At 44.3% G+C, this 20,256-nt stretch overlaps 1 protein-coding gene across 3 annotated transcripts in view; it reads left to right on the top strand.

The window, feature by feature from the left end:
- Positions 1–20,256, top strand: part of prkcaa (protein kinase C, alpha, a) — a 219,668-nt gene that overhangs the window by 24,916 nt on the left and 174,496 nt on the right. The window contains exon 3 of one of the 3 annotated variants that reach the window (XM_030351678.1): positions 14,637–19,680. The exons of the other annotated variants lie outside the window; for them this stretch is intronic. Within the exon in view, the coding sequence (XP_030207538.1) occupies positions 16,374–18,443 (2,070 nt within the window). The 5' untranslated portion in view covers positions 14,637–16,373 and the 3' untranslated portion in view covers positions 18,444–19,680. Of the gene's footprint in view, positions 1–14,636; positions 19,681–20,256 lie in introns of those variants that run through there. 3 annotated transcript variants of the gene reach the window in all.

The raw sequence follows: 20,256 nt of genomic DNA, 5'->3' as shown, positions 1-20,256 counted from the left end.
GTATTCATGCATAACACAGTTTTGCTTTGCCCAGGAGACGTCCTGTTGTCAGTTAATACAGCCGCAGATTGGTGCTGGGATTACGCCTTATGCCGCGTTTCAGCTGCAGGGTGCGGTACGGTTCGGTTCGCCTCAGTCCTGTAGGGAGGGGGCGGTATAGCCCAGCTCAGTTCCAAGGTTGCGTTTCCACCGCCGACAGTACCCTTTATGGTAAGCCGGATGTCGATCGCCGCGGCAGCTACGTAAACATTGTGACATCATAGCAGCGCGACACAGTGTAGCCTGCTTAATAAAAACAATGGAAAAGTTGAAGGCGACACATTAAACCAAGAGCTACCATGGAAGTCGTCCAGCAAGAGTTTCTGGCCTCCTTGTTCGCCCATGCAAGCGTTTTACGCGACATGTTCATTGTAGTGCTGTCAGTTAAACGCGTTATTAACGGCGTTAACGCAAACCAATTTTAACGGCGTTAATTTCTTTATCGCGCGATTAACGCAATTCTTTTTTCTTTTTTTTTTTTCTTTGGCTCACAACAAAGAAGCAGTAGCCTGACTGCTATATTCAAGGCAGTATCTTTGTATGTTCATCGTTTAATTGCACTATAGGCTTTTTTTTTTTGTATCGTCCTGTTTTGATCAGTATATGTTGTCATCAATAAAAAAACATCTGCACAAGGCAAGCCGATGCACTTCTCCATGTTGATAAGAGCATTAAAATGAGAAAAAATGTATGGGACAAGAAATCAAGGGATATTTAGCATAGAAAAAAGAATTGCGATTAATCGCGATTGCTCGCGATTAATCGTGAGTTAACTATGATATTAATGCGATTAATCGCGATTAAGTATTTTAATCGCTTGACAGCACTAGTTCATTGTAAAGAATAATGTCGACCAATCAACGGAGGGGGTGTGTAGCTCGAATTTTCCGGCACCCTTTCAGGCGTCTCAGTACCCCAACTGAGGAGTACTGAAGACGAGGGCAAAACAAGTACGGCTCAGTCCGGGTCACGCCCACTTTTGGCGGTGGAAACGCAATCCGTACCGCACCTTTGCGAACCGAACCATACCGCACCCTGCAGTGGACACGCGCCATTAGTGTTCTCTGTTTTCCTCGTGCTAGTGGCCCCCGGATGGAATGACAATGACATTCATACGTACATGTATACACAATACATACATAATACATACATACATATCTACATACACATACATACGTATATTCGTATATACACACATAAAACATGCATAGATACATACATACCTACATACATATACATATATATGCATACTATTACATCCAGATATACGTAAATATATACGTATATATACTAGTGAAAAAAATATTTAAGTTATTTGATAGCCTGGTAATGCCTATACACATTACCAGGCTATCGAATAACGCACACACACACACACACACACACACACACACACACACACACACACACACACACACACACACACGGTGGCGGAGTGGTAATCGGGAGAGTCTGGAAAATTCCCCTTGGGCCGTTAACGTATCGGGGCTGTCGGGCTGATTACTGCGGGATAACAATATTGCGTTTATAAAAGTTCGTTGCAGAGCCGTCCGGCAGCCAGAGCTGTGCGCCCGCAACCTCTCACTCACTCAACAAAACAGCCACAACAACTGTCAACGTCGCAACCAAGTCAATTTTGTCTAGTGGGGAGTAACTGAGTTGCCCCTCCCGAAGTGGTACAGCCCAGGTGGGCCTTGAACTGGGATTGGACAGAAAGACTAACAGCCAATGACAACATTGAACTTGTTCAGGCTTGAGCAGAGTGACACACAAACACACAAACACACACATACACATACACACACACACACACTTTTAAGGGTTTTTTCACCCGCTCTGTATACGTGCTTGCCCCAACAAGTTTGTGCGGCGTGCTTGTTGTTTTGTTTCCGGTGTAGCTAGATCCGGAATGGTGTTGTAGTTTTTCTAACATGACTAGTTGTTGCTAGACAGCAGGTGAAAAAACAACAACGTTTGCCAAGCCAAAAGAGGGTGAATCGCATGATCAAAAAATTAACGCTGTCAAAATAGGTTTGCATTAACGCCGTTGATAATGCTTTAAACTGCACTAATATATACATATATACATTATATACAAATATATGAACGTACATACACACATCCATACATATATATATGTATATATATATGTATACGTACTCATACATATATACAAATTGATGCACATACATACATATATAAGTACACATACATCCGTGCATACATATCTTACCACTATATAATAGCAGGCCACACAGGACACACACCGCACGCACACACAGGCACGCGCAGATACACACTGCACACGCAGATACACACTGCACACACGCAAACGGATGCAGATGTTGCAAGACAACGGCAAGATCGAGATAACAGCCTAGCTGTCGACATTCTTCCAGCTGAGACGTTATGTCAATAGACATAACGTAATAATACGTTATGTCATAACATAATTTATTTTTAAATATTACTCACCCACTTTTGAGGATCCTGCAATGTCTTGCGATATTGATATCCCCCCCTCCCCCCTTCCGACTGTTTTAACGGCCCAGCCGTCGACAAACTCTCCCAGGTAAGACGTTCTGTCTATAGACTGTAGAAATTGCGATAAAAGAAGTGAAGAGACAATGTTCACGTCGACAATACAACGACAGGTTGTTCATTTTATCATATTAAACAGTAAAATTGAAACGTTACCCAGACCGGTGTTGTGCCAAAAAGTGATCAGCTTCCAGAAAGTGATTTCAGCCGCGGGAGCGCGCACAGCCTGTTAAAGCTAGGCTATATTGCCTCGAAACGTGTGTGCGGCAGCAAAGTCTGATCAGTCATACTAGTCAATAGCACTACAGGACTATAGTCTGTGAGTCAATTATCCTTCTTTATGTTTTTAAACCACTGTAATCGAAATCATTTCTGTGTCTTTTTTAGACAATAAAACATGTATTTTCTTACTATGCATTATTTTCCCAGCTTATAGATTTTTCAAGGAGAAGTTATTTTCTTCTCAAAATGAATTGATAACATTCATGAGTAGGTCCTATCACATTAAATAGATTAGGGTTCAAACTGACACTATAACATTCATGTTGGCTATGTGGGGTAGATAAGAACAAATCCAGTCTCTTTTATCAGCTGTAATACGTTTTAAAGTGAAAATATGACACATTGGAGTCGGTTTCCTCCTGCCAGAAAATGATCTCAAGTCCTCTTTTGGTACTGAAATGTTTTATATGCCTTAAAATTAGTTGATAGCATTCATGAGTATCACATTACATAGATGATATCCCATCCTGTGTCCATTACCAGCTGAAAAACCTTTACATGTGGTGGAGGGGGGCACAGTGGAAGGGGGCACAGTGCAGGATGGGACAGCAAACTTATGTGGAACTGATCAGATGTCGATCCCCGTACAACGTTGATGTCTTGTCACCTTAAAATACATATCTGTGTTAATACAGCGGACAATAGTCCTGTAGTGCCATTGACTAGTATGACTGATCAGACTTTGCTGCCGCACACATGTTTCGAGGCGATATAGCCTAGCTTTAACAGGCTGTGCGCGCTCCCGCGGCTGAAATCACTTTCTGGCAGTGATCACTTTTTTACACAACACCGGCATATAAACGAACAAGTCGCACGATCTTAAAGAGACAGCGTCCCTATAACACTGAACGAAAACATGTCAATAACAGAGTATGGTGAATTATGACTGAGTCCACCACAAGACTACACTTTGTTACTCAGTCATACTTAATATCACCCTCCTCCTTGAACATCCTAAACTCTAACGTCAGGTAGCCAATTTACAATCTGCAATCTTGCCCTTCTCCCTGTCCCCCTCCCCCACACAAGCCTGTGCTTTACTTCACTATCGTTAGGTAGGATGCTGCCTTAGCTATTGTTACACTTAGTTTATTTTTCCTGAGGTGCTTCTGTAAATGAACACAATTTTCAGCTGTTTGCAATTATTATTTTCAACTGACAAATGGTAGTTGCCATGTATTTTTTAAATGTCAATGCACTTTGATCCCTGAGTAACAGTTGAAGCTATTGAATAATTGATTTACATGCATAGTATACTGCATAGTATATACTAAAAAATATTTAAATGTTGGCACTGAGAGTGCCAACTCTGTGAGAAAGTTTTAAGAGTCATTCGTGTTGAAAGCTTAAAGATAGGTCTCATGATAACTTAAAAAATACACATTATCATTAAATTGCAATACATGAGTTCACAGCTGCATGCGTATATAGAAAATGTTATTTTTATTATTATTATTGACAACAGTTAGCTGAACATTATAGGGTCCCGTCCTTCCACTCCCTGTTTTCTCAGGTAAACACAGAAATCAACTACATTTGTCCCAGTGTTTGTTATATGTGTAATCAAGCAAAAAAAATACTTTCTCTTTCTCCGGTAACGCAGTCATTCTCGATGCCTTTCTTCTTCGTCGTTTCTTCTATTTGTCTCTACTCATGCTCCAATCATTCATCGATCGATGCTTCGGATTTTGTGGATTCAACGGAATATATGATGCATAATTTTAGGAACATTTAAGATGATTGTGATGAGTTCTGCCTGTTCTGCCTCCATTTAGTCTGTGGTCAAGCCAAAACTAACTACATTGACAGCGGCCGCACTTATTCCGCCTCTTGCGAACTTAGACCCTACCTCATATCGCGCCCCTTGCAAGCAGACCCCCATAAACCCCCCGTTGATTCTGGTGATGTCTAAATTACATCAATGTCCGCATATAAAGCATGAATCAGTCAAGTGTGAATCACCCTCAGGTTAGAATCTCCTGATATACAAATGCGGAGAAAATGCGGAGGACACGTATGAAAGTGGCTTATAAGTAGAAAATTATTATGCCTGCTTCATAACGTAAGGAGAAAATTATTATGCTTGCTTCATTTCGGCGAACCAAATTGTTATAGGTTGTAACAATATAGGCTAAATGTTATTATATTATGCGCTCAGAAATTTGTTAAATTATCGGCCGGGGTTTCCACATTATAGATATGGGTTTAATTACAACGCAATGCGCTCGTGGAAACTCTAGTATACAGTGTTGGGAAAGTTCACTTTCTACATGAACTAGTTCAAAGTTCAGTTCACAAATTTTAAAATGAACTAGTTCAGTTCAACGTTCATAATTCAAGATTTTGAACTAAGTTCACAGTTCCAGAAAATGAACTAGTTCATAGTTCTTTTTTTCAATATGTTGCTGTGAGCTATTCGTTTTTTCCGGTATTTTGAACATTGAGCCCGCTTTGTGGTTTGTCTAGGATGAAATAGAGTGGTTGAATCAAGTATCGTAGCGAAATACAGTTTCTATCGTGTTTTATTGCACATTTAGCGCATTTTGTAAATCCCATTGATTTCTGTTGGAAGGCTCATTGCTTGTTGGCCGGAAACGCAAAGGCGGGGGGGTTCACGTTTGGTTGTAGTCTTTTTGCTCGGTTCTATCCCTACTGTTGAGACGGAGAACCGAGTGAAAAGACTACAACCAAACGTAAACAGCCCCCTTTTCCTTTTCCGGCCAACAAGCAATGAGGTATTCTAGTCCGCTGAGCTATGAGCCAGAGAATTAACGTTATGGATTGTACATATTTATAATTCGAAATTCGTCTCATCCTTTACACCACAGATACTATAGGGTCTAAAGCATATAACCGCGTTGTCTGATTACAGTTGAATTCATTTTTCCACAATTTAACAGCTCTCGTTTTGAAAAATAATCACTGCGCCATTCGTTTCAATGGGAATCGCAATACTTTCAACATAAAGTGTACATATTTATAATTGGAAATACTTCCCAGCCTTTATACGACAGATACTATAGGGTCTATAGCATATAACCGCATTTTCTGATTACAGTTTAATGTAACAGTAAACTGAACTCACCGCAACTTCAAATTAACCACACGGAGAGTAGCATGGCAACCGGTCAAACAACACAGCGTTCTGCGCGCGCATCCGCCGTGTTGATAAACAAATAACCCCCATATTGAAGGAAGTTAAACTAAGCTAGCGTCCCGTTCACAGGCACCAGAATGAACGAGTTCACAGTAACGTTCATCAGGCAGTAATACAGTACGTTCAGGTCACGTTCGCCCAAAATATGAACGAGTTCATGAACTATCGTTCAATGAACGCGTTCGGGCACAACACTGCTAGTATATATAAATACGAGTAGTATAGGATTTTAGTAGTCTGGCAACAATGTTATGCTTAGTCACACTTTGTATTACTGTCTAATACTATGACCAGGGATAACAATAAGTCATAAATGTAGCTGTTAGGCTCCATTGTAGCTAGCATTCATGGGGTTTATGGTGGGAATTTGCACCCTGCCAATCGTTTCTGTCCAATGCATTAGCAAAAGCAAAGACTTCTTATAAAGTGGCAGACAGGTCTTAGGAATGCTTCAAACAGCTCTACTCCCCAATACAAATTATAGTATTAGTTAATCAGATGGTAGTAAACAACAGATGAAACTCTGCATGATGTGTGATGGAAAAATCCATATGTTTTTTCCTTTTCATCATCTAAGCTTTGTTCCCATTCCTTGTATTGTCTAGCCACCCTACCTTGTGTTATCTAACGTTAACCTTTGTGCCTGATGTAAACCGTCACAAGGGAGCAGGGTTCCCCTTATGCATTCTTCTACTTGATGAGGAAAATCTGTACTTTAGGTAAAAATGTTTTGCTTTGATCATTGACAGTTGTAATGTGGGGAGACGTAGCGGTGCCTTATCAGTTGGAGCCTTGCTCCTCGGCCACCCCAAGGAGGTCAAGAAAACAGGCCTTAGTTGGAGCCTTGATCAACGACCACCCCAATGGGGCAGGGAAAAGGCACATCCAACAGATGGCAGCTAGAGAACTGGAATGTGAAAATATAATATTCAGATTACAGCTTAACCCTGATAACTCTTTTAAAGGGTAATTCCGGTGTAAAATGAATTTGGGATAAGTTTTGTAAGATAACGAGGTGAAACGTTAATTTTGGAGCACAAAAACGGCATATAGACGCTTTCTTCAGTTGGCTGTTTTTAGCCGATTCTATCAAAACGCAATAAACTTGGAACAATGGGGGCAGTGGTTATGGTAAAAACTAAATCGCTATTTTAAACCACTTAAAAGGCTAAAAGTAGCCCGACACTTCTTTGGTAGTATAATAAGGTACTTACTTCTAACCTATTAATTGGTTTAAAATAGCGATTTAGTTTTTACCAATAACACTGCCCCCTTTGTTCCAAGATTATAGCGTTTTGATAGAATCAGCTAAAAACAGCCAACTGAAGAAAGCGTCTATATGTGATTTTTGTGCTCCAAAATGAACGTCTCAACTCGTTATCATACAAAATATATCCCAAATCCATTTTACACCCGGAATTACCCTTTAAGCACTAAAGCATGAGCTATCAGCTACATTTAACGGCTTGTGTTGCAGAGGAACTTGATACAATGAAATGAAAACAGCGAGCATTATTTCCTTCACCAAGTCATTCTGTGATCATGATAATGCACCACAATGTCATCAATCTCAATCCTCTCGATATCCCACCTGCAGTGTAATTGTGAATGCTGCGTTGCCTTGATAACGTTCAGAGTTTACAGTAAAGGTGTGTTAGGGGGTTGGGTTTATATTCAATCCTTCAGGTGTTACACAAACCCTCTATAGCAGGGGTCAGCAATTAAGTTTGGCCTTGGGCCAATTTTTTTTCCAGCAGCAGGTGGCGGGCCAGAACTTTATCAAGGGCTAGTTCAAGGAATTGATTAATGAAAGTGCATCTGGAACTGCGGCGCAGGCCCGTCAGCTGCCTTAGTCATATGCCTACCAAGCACTAGATGACTCTTAAAAGACGTACATATAAACAAGTGTATGCCCTAATAACGTAAATGTCATGCCTGATCATGTTGGGTAGAGGCGAGCACGTTGCTGCACTGTCTCCACAGAGACAACGCAGTGATATCATCCTGAGCAGTTCTAAATGGAGAGAAAGTGAAATCCACGAGTTGCTGATCATGTGAGAGAAGATGATGCAGTCGTATTGAACAAAGACGTTGAAAGATCTACGAGAGAGACGCAGAGGAACTGTCCTTATGAGGCTTTTGTCAGGATAAAAAACCCTAATCCGTCCCTAACCCAAAAGTGGTCATCAAAATAAAGAATGTGTTGGCATTTTTTCATTTGTAAATAGTTAATCGCGTCTGTAGCCTACACTCAGATGTGAACTCATTCTTGCATGTGGGTGTCTTCATTCATAAAAAACTAAAAACATTTGGGAATATGCAAATTATTCTAAAGAGGTCTAGATTCTGTGCGCAGCCCCGCCTTCTGCAGTGAACCAAGAAAGCCTGCGCTGTGACGAACAGGGGATATTACCCCCTCGGTTTTACACAGGAAACTTGAGATAAGACGGTGAAATCGCCGGGCGTGCCAAGCCTCGACTGAACCGGCTTGGTGGTGTAGAAAGGCCTTATGCAGGAGAGAGGTCAGTAGTGCGCAACTAAAAAAGCAGCACCTTAAAACACTTCACACAACACAACACACACACCACGGCGGGTGCTGACTGACTGCACACACACACACACACACACACACACACACACACACACACACACACACACACACACACACACACACACACCATGGCGGGTGCTGACTGACTGAGCACACACACAAACCTCCGTTCCTAGCCTACTCACCGTTAGAAGAGCTGTAGGCGAAGTAGCCTCATCAGAGACTCTACTTGCGTTCAACAGCAAAGTCTCAGAGCTTTGCGTCTTAAATCTTTTCTGGACTTTTGTTAACAGCTCCTGCCTTTCTCTACGTGCAGTTAACACAAAAATAAGTGATGTTGGGTCGCCATGGTTGTTGTATATAAGCCTATAGAGGGGGGGTCTGTTTCATTTAATATTGCACAGTTTCCAATAACTCCCGCTCAGCCCCTCGCAGCTTACGCGTGACCGTGACGAGTGTGTCTCTGACCTTCCGGAAGTAGTAGCAGGATTTGATACAATTGAATTGCCGACCCCTGCTCTATAATGTCACCGGCAGTTTTACTGACTGCTGGGTTTGTCTTATTTGTTCTACTGTTCTTATTTGTGCCATGTTTATTGTTGATTAAAATCTCTGTTTAATACAAATGTTGTTGAGGCATGGATTATCTAAAATAATAATAATCTGTTCAGACATTGTGAAAATAACATTATAGGAAAATGATGGAAATGATGACATGTTCAATTCAAAGAAAAATAGAAACATTTATGATTTCATTACTTACCTTTTAGGGGTGTAACGGTACACAAAAATCTCGGTTCGGTACGTACCTCGGTTTTGAGGTCACGGTTCAGTTCATTTTAGGTACAGTAAGAAATCAAAATGCTAAATAATATAAATGTGCTTCATAACATGTGCTTCAAGTTGTTCATAAAACACTTTTGTGCTTTTTACAATAGGAACATTAGACAATACAAAAATAGAATTCTGCTCAAAAATATAAAGATTCTGAAATGTAGAAATAAAAAAAAATAACATTTGGCTCAGACTGTTTTTTAAAACAATATATTATCTAATGTGCAACAATGAACAATTGCAACACTAAACAGTTTCAATTTGTTGCTCAGATTAAATAACATGAATAAGGCTCAGACTGTTTCTTTAAAAAAACAAATCTTTTCTCAATCTAATGAAGACTCATCCCCCTGTACCTCACTGTACATAAAGACTCCCCGTTCATAAAGACTCACCCCCTGTACCTCACTGTTCATAAAGACTCACCCCTACTTTACGTCACCGTTCATAAAGACTCACCCCCCTGTACCTCACTGTTCATAAAGACTCAGCCCCCCTCCTCCTGTACCTCACTATTCATAAAGACTCACCCCCCTGTACCTCACTGTTCATAAAGACTCAGCCCCCCTCCTCCTGTCCCTCACTATTCATAAAGACTCACCCCCCTGTACTTCACTGTTCATGAAGACTCAGCCCCCCTCCCCCTGTACCTCCCTGTTCATAAAGACTCACCCCCCTGTACCTCACCGTTCATAAAGACTCACCCCCTGTACCTCAATGTTCATAACAACTCACCCCCTTCCCCCTTTACCTCACTGTTGATAAAGACTCACCAACCTTGTTCCTCACCATTCATAAAGACTCAGCCCTTCCCCGCCCCATGTACCTCATCGTCCCCGTACCCCCCCCCCGTACCTCATGGTTAAGAAAGACTCATTCCCCCCTGTTCCTCACCGTTCAGACAGACTCCCCCCCCCCCCCCCCCCCCCCCCCCCCCCCTGTTCCCTGAATAGCCGCTGATCTTTCAGTGGCGCCCCCTGGGGACCTATGAGTTTGAGTGGAGGAGCTCTCCCCTAGTTTCTCTGCTGAAGGTCACGCTCTGCTCTGGAAGCGGGGCTGGTGGCAGCCTGAGGGACTCCTTCTGGAGCAAAGAAGACCCACTGGACCATCATAGACCAGATGGAACCCATGAAGCCCTCCTTTCATGAAGTGATCAGAGTGATCAGGCTGGTGGACAGTGAAACCTTCCTGGAGTGATCAGAGTGATGCAGGCTGATGTAGAGTGAGGCGATTAGGCTGGTGGAGAGTGAAACTTTCCTGGACTGATAAGAGTGATGCAGGCTGGTGGAAAGTGAAGTGAAACCTTCCTGGACTGATCAGAGTGATGGAGGCTGGAGGAGGGTGAACCAGATGGGGAGAGAGTGCAGATCCGATGCCTCTACAGAGAGCACCATCCCAGCCTCTGTAGTGAGCACCACCCCAGCCTCTATAGTGAGCACCACCCCAGCCTCTATAGTGAGCACCACCCCAGCCTCTTTAGTGAGCACCACCCAAGCCTCTATATTAAGCACCACCGCAGCCTCTGTAGTGAGCACCACCCCAGCCTGTATAGTGAGCACCACCCCAGCCTCTATAGTGAGCACCAACCCAGCCTCTTTAGTAGGGATGGGGATCGAAACCCGGTTCTATCAAGGACCCGGTTCCACTTTTTTCAAAACCCCGAAAATCATTAACGTTTGGGCTAATCGATACCACTATCGAGTCCCATCGCTCATTTATAAAAAAAAATATCCCGTAGGCCCTGTAACGTAATGTTGTGTCCCTCGAGTCGCGTCACGGCAAACATTTATTACAAGTGAAACAAGTCTGGCGGTTAACGCCTCGTTTCCACATACGTACATTCTCGTATGCGATCCAACCGTCTCCGACCGAAAGTCCATTCATTCCTATGTGATTCTCCGTAATGTCCGTTTTTCCTCCGAGACTCCTCCCCTCCGTAAAATTTCTGTCCGGTATGTCCGTAATATACGTTCAAAAAATGTAACTTTCGCCGTCGTTTTACGGAGATACCGTATGAAAGTTTTTATGTTTTTCACAAAACTTGTAGGCTAAGTACCTTGCAGGCCAAACTCCTCAGCGATCTTTTTCCAAGCCTGTTGGTTTTGTTTTTATCTCTGTATATGTCGATCCTCATGTTCCAAAGTACCGGTCTCCTATCCGCTTATCCGGGGTCGGGTCGCGGGGGGAGCAGCTCATGCAGGGGGCCCCAGACTTCCCTTTCCCGGGCCACATTGACCAACTCTGACGGGGGGATCCCGAGGCGTTCCCAGGCCAGTGTTGAGATATAATCTCTCCAACTAGTCCTGGGTCTTCCCCGAGGTCTCCTCCCCACTGGACGTGCCTGAAACACCTCCCAAGGAAGGCGCCCAGTGGGCATCCTTACCAGATACCCGAACCACCTCAGCTGACTCCTTTCTAAGTAAAGGAGCAGCGGCTCTAATCCGAGTTAGGGAGACGCCAGCCACCCTTCTGAGAAAACTCATCTCGGCCGCTTGTACCCGCGATCTCGTCCTTTCGGTCATCACCCAGCCCTCATGACCATAGGTGAGGATAGGAACGAAGATCGACCGGTAGATCGAGAGCTTTGCCTTGCGGCTCAGCTCTCTTTTCGTCACAACGGTGCGGTAAAGCGAACGCAATACCGCCCCCGCTGCTCCGATTCTCCGGCCAATCTCACGCTCCATAGTACCCTCACTCGCGAACAAGACCCCGAGGTACTTGAACTCCTTCATTTGGGCACTCATTTCCTACCCGGAGTAAGCAATCCGCTGATTTCTCCTAACATCTTTTGTCCGTAAATAAATTCATGCCCGTATGTAAAACACTAGCGACTCCTTCCGTAAATTTACGGAAGCACGGACACGAAAAACATACGTATGTGGAAACGAGGCGTAACTTTGCTCGCAAGGGTGGCTGAACGGGCGAAAAGGGTGAAAATAATTTATTGTAAAGGGGGGAACACAACCTCAATGGCCAAGCACATTAGCATTGTGCATCAAATAAATGCCAAATGCAGTACCTTCGACTGTCTCCGAATTGAAAAGACTCCTCCTGTCTCCTCCGTCTCCTGTCGCACCACAGACGGGGCTGTCTTAATCATCCACTCAAAGTACGAACGGTAATCGCACACACAGACATTGTCGCTAGTCCCGTCAGTTAAAAATAGTAATCCAATTTTGAAATCGGTGTTGTAATCAGTAGCATACAAGCTAGTTATCTTAAAAAGTAAATAAAGTTTCAGATGTGCTGCGTGATGATGTGTTGAGGTGTGCTCAGTAAAACGACGGTTATCATGATGCGTTCAAATGTAACATAGAGAAACAGTAAATTGATCTTTTGGCGAGAAACATGAGTAATACTGTATTAGTACTCATGTTTCTGTATTACTAATACAATTGTATAGTGCTCTAATCATTTTAGTATATATAATTAAAACTATTGATGTCAATATGTATTAAGAATTACATATTTAATTTAAAATACAATTATTTATTTCCTAAATATTTTCCTCATCACTAAAAACACGTTGTATTTCCACCAATTAATAGAAAAGTATCGATAGTGGTATCGATAAAGACTCGGATCGTTAAGGAGTATCGAAAATGGTATCGATATCAATAAATATTAATGATCCCCATCCCTACTCTTTAGTGAGCACCACCCCAGCCTCTTTGGTGAGCACCACCCCAGCCTCTATAGTAAGCCCAACCTCAGTACCAGCCCAGCCTCTATAGTGAGAAGAACCACCCTAGCCTCTATAGTGAGCACCACTCCAGCCTCTATATCCACCAAAATCTGTAACCTTGGAGTTATCCTGGACCCCACTCTCTCCTTCCCCCCCATGTTAACCATATTACCAAAACTGCCTTTTTCCACCTCCGAAACATCGCCCGCCTCCGTCCCAACCTGTCAACTACCGCTGCTGCGACACTCATCCACGCTTTCATTTCATCCAGGCTTGACTACTGCAATGGTCTTCTCTACGGCACCACCAACAAAGTCCTCAAAAAACTTCAATATGTCCGGAACTCAGCAGCACGCCTCCTCACTGGTACCCGCTCCAGAGAACACATCACACCTGTCCTCCGTGAACTCCATTGGCTTCCAATTAAACACAGAATCAACTACAAAATCTTACTCATCACCTCAACAGCCTAGCCCCCCCCTACCTTGCCGACCTCCTCCATCACCACGCCCCCTCCCGATTCCTCAGGTCTAATTCTGCCAACCTGCTACAAGTTCCACGGACTGAGCGACGGACTTGGGGTGATCGGGCCTTCTCAGTTGCTGCCCCCACCCTTTGGAATTCACTCCCCTCCCACATCAAAGTCTCTCCAACCCTCTCTTCTTTCAAAGCTGCCCTCAAAACATACCTTTTCACACTAGCCTTCCCCACCTAACTCCCACCTTATTCTTCATGTTTAACCTCTGTTTTTCTTTTATTCCTAGTCTGTTTTACATAGTTTTGATAGGGCAATATGTAAAGCGTCTTAGAGTAATCTAAGACGCTAATTTAGTAATTAATATAGCTGCAGCGCTATATAAATTTCATTTATTATTATTATTATTATTATTGTTATTATATCGAGAACCACCCCAGACTCTAAAGTGAGCACCATCCCAGCCTCTATAGTGAGCACCATCCCAGCCTCTTTATTGAGCAACACCAAAGCCTCTATACTAAGCACCACCCCAGTCTCAATAGTGAGCACCAGCCCAGCCTCTGTAGTGAGCACAACTCCAGCCTGTATAGTGAGCACCACCCTTTTCTCGATAGTGAACACCACTCCAGCCTTTGTATTGAGCACCACCCAAGCAGCATCCAGTCTCCCAGAAGCTCCATCCTCTATTCTGGTGGGGGGTATCCAGAAGTTACGCCACACTGTTATCTATTCATACACCATCAATAACAACTGTTTGGTGATTGGTTGGTGGGTAGTTTGGTGTGTGTGTGTGTGTGTGTGTGTGTGTTTGTGTGTGTGTGTGTTTATGTACCATAGGTAATGTCAGGTAATGCTATTTTCTCAGACAACCCACAAGCACTTTTAGATGGCTTCCTTAACCAGCCTTGTGGAATATAGACATCATTATGAGCTTGTCCTGTTTGCAGTTCCATTGTTTATGGCCAGAACCACGTGTAATTAGAGTTCATGAGAGTTGTGACGGCCGCAAGGCCTTGCCTATGATTGTCCTGTCTCCCAATTAGGACTGGTATGCCTGTCTCCCAATTAGGACTGATGAAGAGGGGCGGAGTCGCCTTGATGGTGGCCTATATGGTGCGCCCTGTACCAGCAGTCCACCCCCTTCCTTTTAGGCATCTCTACCTGCTTGCCACGCGGCGACGTTTTGATCTCCTTTTTGTTATGTTGTTAAATAAACCGTGATCATTGTGAAACTAGAACCGCGCCTCTGTCCTCCATCATTGTCTGGTTACCCTAGGCCAGTGATCCTCACTATTTTTTTGACAAGAGCCACATTGGCATTGCAAAATCAAAAGGAGAGCCACTTTTATGACAACATACTAAGTCACCTTTGCAAATGTGCATTTCTTCATATAAATTGGTGTTACGTCCCAATGGTGTTACGCCATTTTACGCCGTTTTGAAATGGCGCTCCAGATTGCTTCGTTTGAAACCGGCACGGGTTTGTTTGCAAATCAAACATAGAGGGTTCATACCGTGCAAAACAAACAGGAATTCGTCCGTCCACTTCTCTTGAAATTTTCTGTGCTCATCTTATATGCTTCAGTATTTTTCGTTTTTTAATTACACCTTCCGTTTCTCTGCCCGTCCCCTCTCCGATGTCTTCCTGCTGATTTTTGTCCTCAGACTTATTTCCATCATCCACTCCACTAGCAACACTGTCTGTCTGTTCGTCTGGTTTTTGAGTTCTTTTCTGTCCCTTTTTTATTAAAAACCGGTCCATTTCGTATTTCAGATGGCAAGCGGAGCGTGCGGAGCTAGCGGAGCTTACGTAGCCCGCCTTTAAATTTTGAGCGGTCACGTGTTGTAAACAATGCCACACGCTTGCGGGCTGCGTTGCCAGGTTTGACAGGTTGACAATTCCCCCTTTAGGGATCATCATCGCCTTCATTATTTGGGTGAAGGGACAAGTATAATTCAGATGTTTGCGTTTTTGTAGTGCAATGTTGTACGTTTATGAAGCACATTTGAAAAAATGTATTGGCTGTGTTACCACATAGGAAGCTACCATGCGAGCCACCAATTATAGCTTGACGAGCCGCATGTGACTCGTGAGCCGCGCAATGAGTAACGCTGCCCTAGGCCACGACAATGTGGAGGCTCGTCAAACTATAGCCATGCTCCGTGTTTTGTTTAGTCGGCTTTGTTTGGTTCCATTTTATGAATGAATGGACACATCACGTGAGTAACTCCAGTGATTGTTGACGTTGGTTACGTAGTTACTGAGCCGAGATCGTTACTTTTTTTTGGGAGGGCGAGAGGTGTGATATTGGTTATTAAAATGTGTTTTTTGTAATGTTAAATCTAAGTGTCGGGCGTGGTAGGTCTGATCATGAGTGGTCTCTGATAGCTGTTCAATATCCTACCAACGTTCTAGCGTTGGGTTGTGTTTTCGGATACATAGTTTGTTTTGTTTTCATGTTCGCTGCTCATGCTCGCGTGACAAGATAACAATGGCAGAGCAACGTTTTCCCCAGTTAGAACGCTCCGGCGTTTGTGCCTAGGTTCCAGCGACTGCGTCTGGGCTGGTGGTCACCGCCCTGGAAGGAAGGCTGTATCGACATAGTCGGGATGGCTGGAACTCCAGCGGTATTATGTGGGCAGAGCCTTTTTGCTAATCCCCGGCTCTCGGACGCAGTCAGAAGATAGGTAAGATTAGTCGGGGGGGAGCTCTGTGTTGCCTTGTTACATGGGTAGAGTTGCGCGTTGCGTGTCTCGTTTGATTTATTTTTAAGAACAGCTGATCGATGAGCCATCTGCCACAGCCATGGCTGAGATTGATAATTTCGTGGCCACTCCCACATTGGAGGTGTTCGAGGTATTTACCAAGGAACAGCTTATGTTGCTTGCGGGCCATTATGGAGTGTCGTTGTCTAGCTCTGCAAAGAGAAATAAAGGCATGATGCAAACGATTATACGAGACGCGCTAGTTGAGAAGGAGGTTCTGCCTGCAGAACCCGAACCTCCTCCCGAGCTGCCTCCCATTGGCTTGTCGTTTGAGCAGCAAAAAGAGCTTTTGCAATTGCAAATAGACAAAGGCAAGCTGCAACTTTTAGAGCGTGAAGCTCTTGTTGAAAAGTGCAGATTGGAGCGCGATATCGAAGTTGGAAAACAGGAGTTTGAACGTGAAAAAATGGTGCTTGAGCACAAGCGCTTAGCATTAATTGAGGAGGGTAAGTCAACTCCTATCACACCTATTAATGGTGGCAATATTGATGTTACGAGGTACCTAAGACTCCTGCCAAAGTTTGAAGAGTCTAATGTAGATACCTTTTTTACTTTATTTGAGCGTGTGGCTGACCTGCACGATTGGTCTGATGCGACGCAATGTTTACTGCTTCAGTGTGTTTTGAGTGTTCGCGCTGCCCAGGCTTATGCAGCACTCGGTGTGCCCGAGAGTCGGTCTTATTCGTGTGTGAAAGAAGCAGTGCTTAAAACCTATGAACTCGTGCCAGAAGCGTACCGTCAAAGGTTTCGTGGAATGCGCAAACGTTTTGGTCAGACTTATGGGGTGTTCGCAGACGATTTGTCTATTCAGTTAGATCGCTGGTGTTCGTCATCGGAAGTGGAGTCATATGACGGGTTACGCAATCTCTTTTTGGTGGAGCAATTCAAGAATTGGCTCCCTGAGGAGATGGCGATGTATGTAACAGAACACCAGGTGACTACACTTTCTGAAGCAGCAGTTTTAGCGGATAACTATGCGTTGGTCCACAAAACAAGGTTTTTTGGTGGACAACCAGTCAGTAATGAACGTGCACAGTGGAGCCACCAAGCTCCCCGTAAAACCACGCCTAATGCGCCCTCTGCTTCTGGTGATTCAGGATTTCGTGCTGAGCGCACTCAAAATAAAATAGATCATAACGTAACGTGCCACTTCTGCCTAGGCGTAGGGCATACGAAATGGCAATGTGAGGCGTTGAAAAAGAAGAAGGAGAATGAACAAAAATATAAGGCTAAATTTGGTACCGCTACTCAGACTAAAGGCGCAGCACAAGGATCTGCTTTGGCCATATCTCTCCCTAGTCAACCGATTAACGTGAACGAGCCTGAATTGGAAGTGAGTTTTTCCCCCTTTATTTCAGATGGCTCTGTTTCACTAGGCGCTGATGGAGAGAAAGTGCCGATTAAGATACTCAGAGATACTGGTTCGGTCGAATCATTTATCTTGCAATCAGTGTTGCCGTTCTCGCCTGCTTCCGACACTGGCCAGTCTGTTTTAGTGCGTGGAATTAACCTAAATGTTTTGTCTGTGCCCCTGCATAGGGTGTATATAGACTCCGACTTGGTCCAAGGTGAGGTGGCTGTTGGCGTACGTCCGGCGCTCCCGTTGCAGGGCACCGCCATGATTCTTGGTAACGGGCTGGCCAAGTCCAGAGTATGGGCCAACGCACCGCCTAGCGTTGATAAGTCTAACCTAGGATCTCTCTTTGAGGGGTGTGAGACCCCCTGTGTGCACCCAGTGGCTGCTGTGACACGCTCTGCCTCGCGGGCTGCTGCCAAAACAGGTGATGGCGACAGTTCTGCGCTGCCACCGTTGCCTGGTTTGCCTGATTCGATCCCGAGAGTACAGCTGATCGATGCGCAACGATCTGACACTTCGTTACAGTCTCTATACGCTAGAGAGAAGGACAGCGATACCGTACATGGTTATGTGGTTAGAGAGGATGTCCTAATGCGCAGATGTCCAGCACGCAGCGGACTGCCAGGAGTATATGACTGGCAGTTGGTAGTGCCATCTTCACTGCGCAAAATAGTGTTGGAAACGGCCCATGATGATGCGGGTCAAGACCTGTCATGTGTGTCAATTAACTGGAAAGCCGAACCAGGCGATTAAGCCCGTGCCTCTAAGGCCGATAACTCCTACACCTAAACCTTTTGATCATCTTGTGATTGACTGTGTCGGACCGCTGCCTCGCTCGAAATCGGGTTGTATTTATCTGCTGACAGTGATGTGTCAAACAACCCGTTACCCCGCAGCATATGCTCTGCGTTCAATCAAGGTCAAGCCAGTCGTTAAGGCGCTGTCCCAATTAATTTCCATATTCGGATTGCCTACAGTGATACAGTCGGATCGTGGTACAAATTTCACATCCAAAACGTTCTCTCAAATATTGCGCTTGTTAAAGATCCGACACAATAAGTCATCGGCTCGGCACCCCCAGAGTCAAGGTGTCTTAGAACGTTTCCATCAGACTTACAAAACGATGCTGAGAGCCTATTGTGTACAATTAGACAGCGATTGGGAAGATGCTCTTCCCTGGCTGCTGCTGGCGGTTAGGGAGGTGACTCAGGCAAGTACCGGGTTTAGCCCGAACGAACTTGTGTTTGGTTGGCCACACAGTGCGGGGGCCAGTAGCATCACTGATGGATAGTGCAAGCAATGAGCCGCCGCAGACTTTGACCGATTACGTTAATGGATTCAGGCGACGATTATATGCTGTTGGGGGATTGGCAATGTTGAAACTGCAAAAAGCGCAAGTGAAAATGAAGCAAGTGTATGACAGGAAAGCTAGGTGTCGCTCTTTCAAACCTGGAGACCAGGTGATGGTCATTCTACCTGTCATACACTCTCCATTTCAGGCTAAATTTGCAGGGCCATACAAGGTGATTCGCCAAGAGAAAAATGACAATTACGTAGTGGCCACGCCAGATAAGAAATGACGTACACAGCTGTGTCACGCAAATCTGCTTAAGCCCTACTTTAACCGAGACGGGGAGGAAGAGGAGTTGTCGTTGGTGCGGCCTGATTTGAGCACTGTTCCCAGTCCGGTGGTGGTAGCACCGGATGAGGACGGTGCTACCTGCATTCAGACTTGTATCGCAACTTCCATCCCCTCCATGCCAGCGGTGGCAACGCTGGAGGAGGTGGACGCCTGTGAGCCTGACGATGCAGCTTTGTTGGGAAAACTCAACAATACTGAATCTTTGGCTAATTTACCGTTGCTATTGGGCCATCTGACTCCAGATCAAACATCTGAGTTGAGTGCGCTGATTAAGGAATTTCCGGGTCTTTTTTCCGACACCCCCACTCAGACTGATCTTATTAGTCACGATATTGACGTTGGGGAGGCCATCCCAATTCGGCAACGCGTTTTGATCTCCTTTTTGTTATGTTGTTAAATAAACCGTGATCATTGTGAAACTAGAACCGCGCCTCTGTCCTCCATCATTGTCTGGTTACCCTAGGCCACGACAAGAGTAGAAACTATTTTCTAACTAACAATTAATCAGTGTTGGGAAGGATACTTTTAAAATGTATCCAGTTACAGAATACAGAATACATGCCCAAAAATGTAACATGTAGCGTGTTCCGTTTCATCACTCAATCTGAGAATTGTATTCTGAATACTTGGATTACTTTCACATTGAATTGCATTTTATAAGTGTAGGAATGCGGCATCAAATCCTGCTTACTAAACAGGCCTATTCTGGTGTGTTCTTCTGCTCAAACTGGCTGAATGTGTTAGGCCGAAGTCTCCCTGAAAGTGAACTATTTTAGATAGAGAGAGAGAGAAAAGATCGTTCAATCATTGGACAAAAAGGTCTGGGGCGGTAGTGGACCGGTCAAACTCCTTCTCCCTCATCCTGGTGCTGAATGTGTTAAATGCATCTGCATTTTTACTTGTGTTTTCCAGCATACGTTTTAT

Source organism: Gadus morhua, chromosome 3, assembly GCF_902167405.1.
Source record: "Gadus morhua chromosome 3, gadMor3.0, whole genome shotgun sequence".
NCBI classification, from domain to species: Eukaryota; Metazoa; Chordata; class Actinopteri; order Gadiformes; family Gadidae; genus Gadus; species Gadus morhua.
This window is presented reverse-complemented; position numbering and strand designations above follow the sequence as displayed.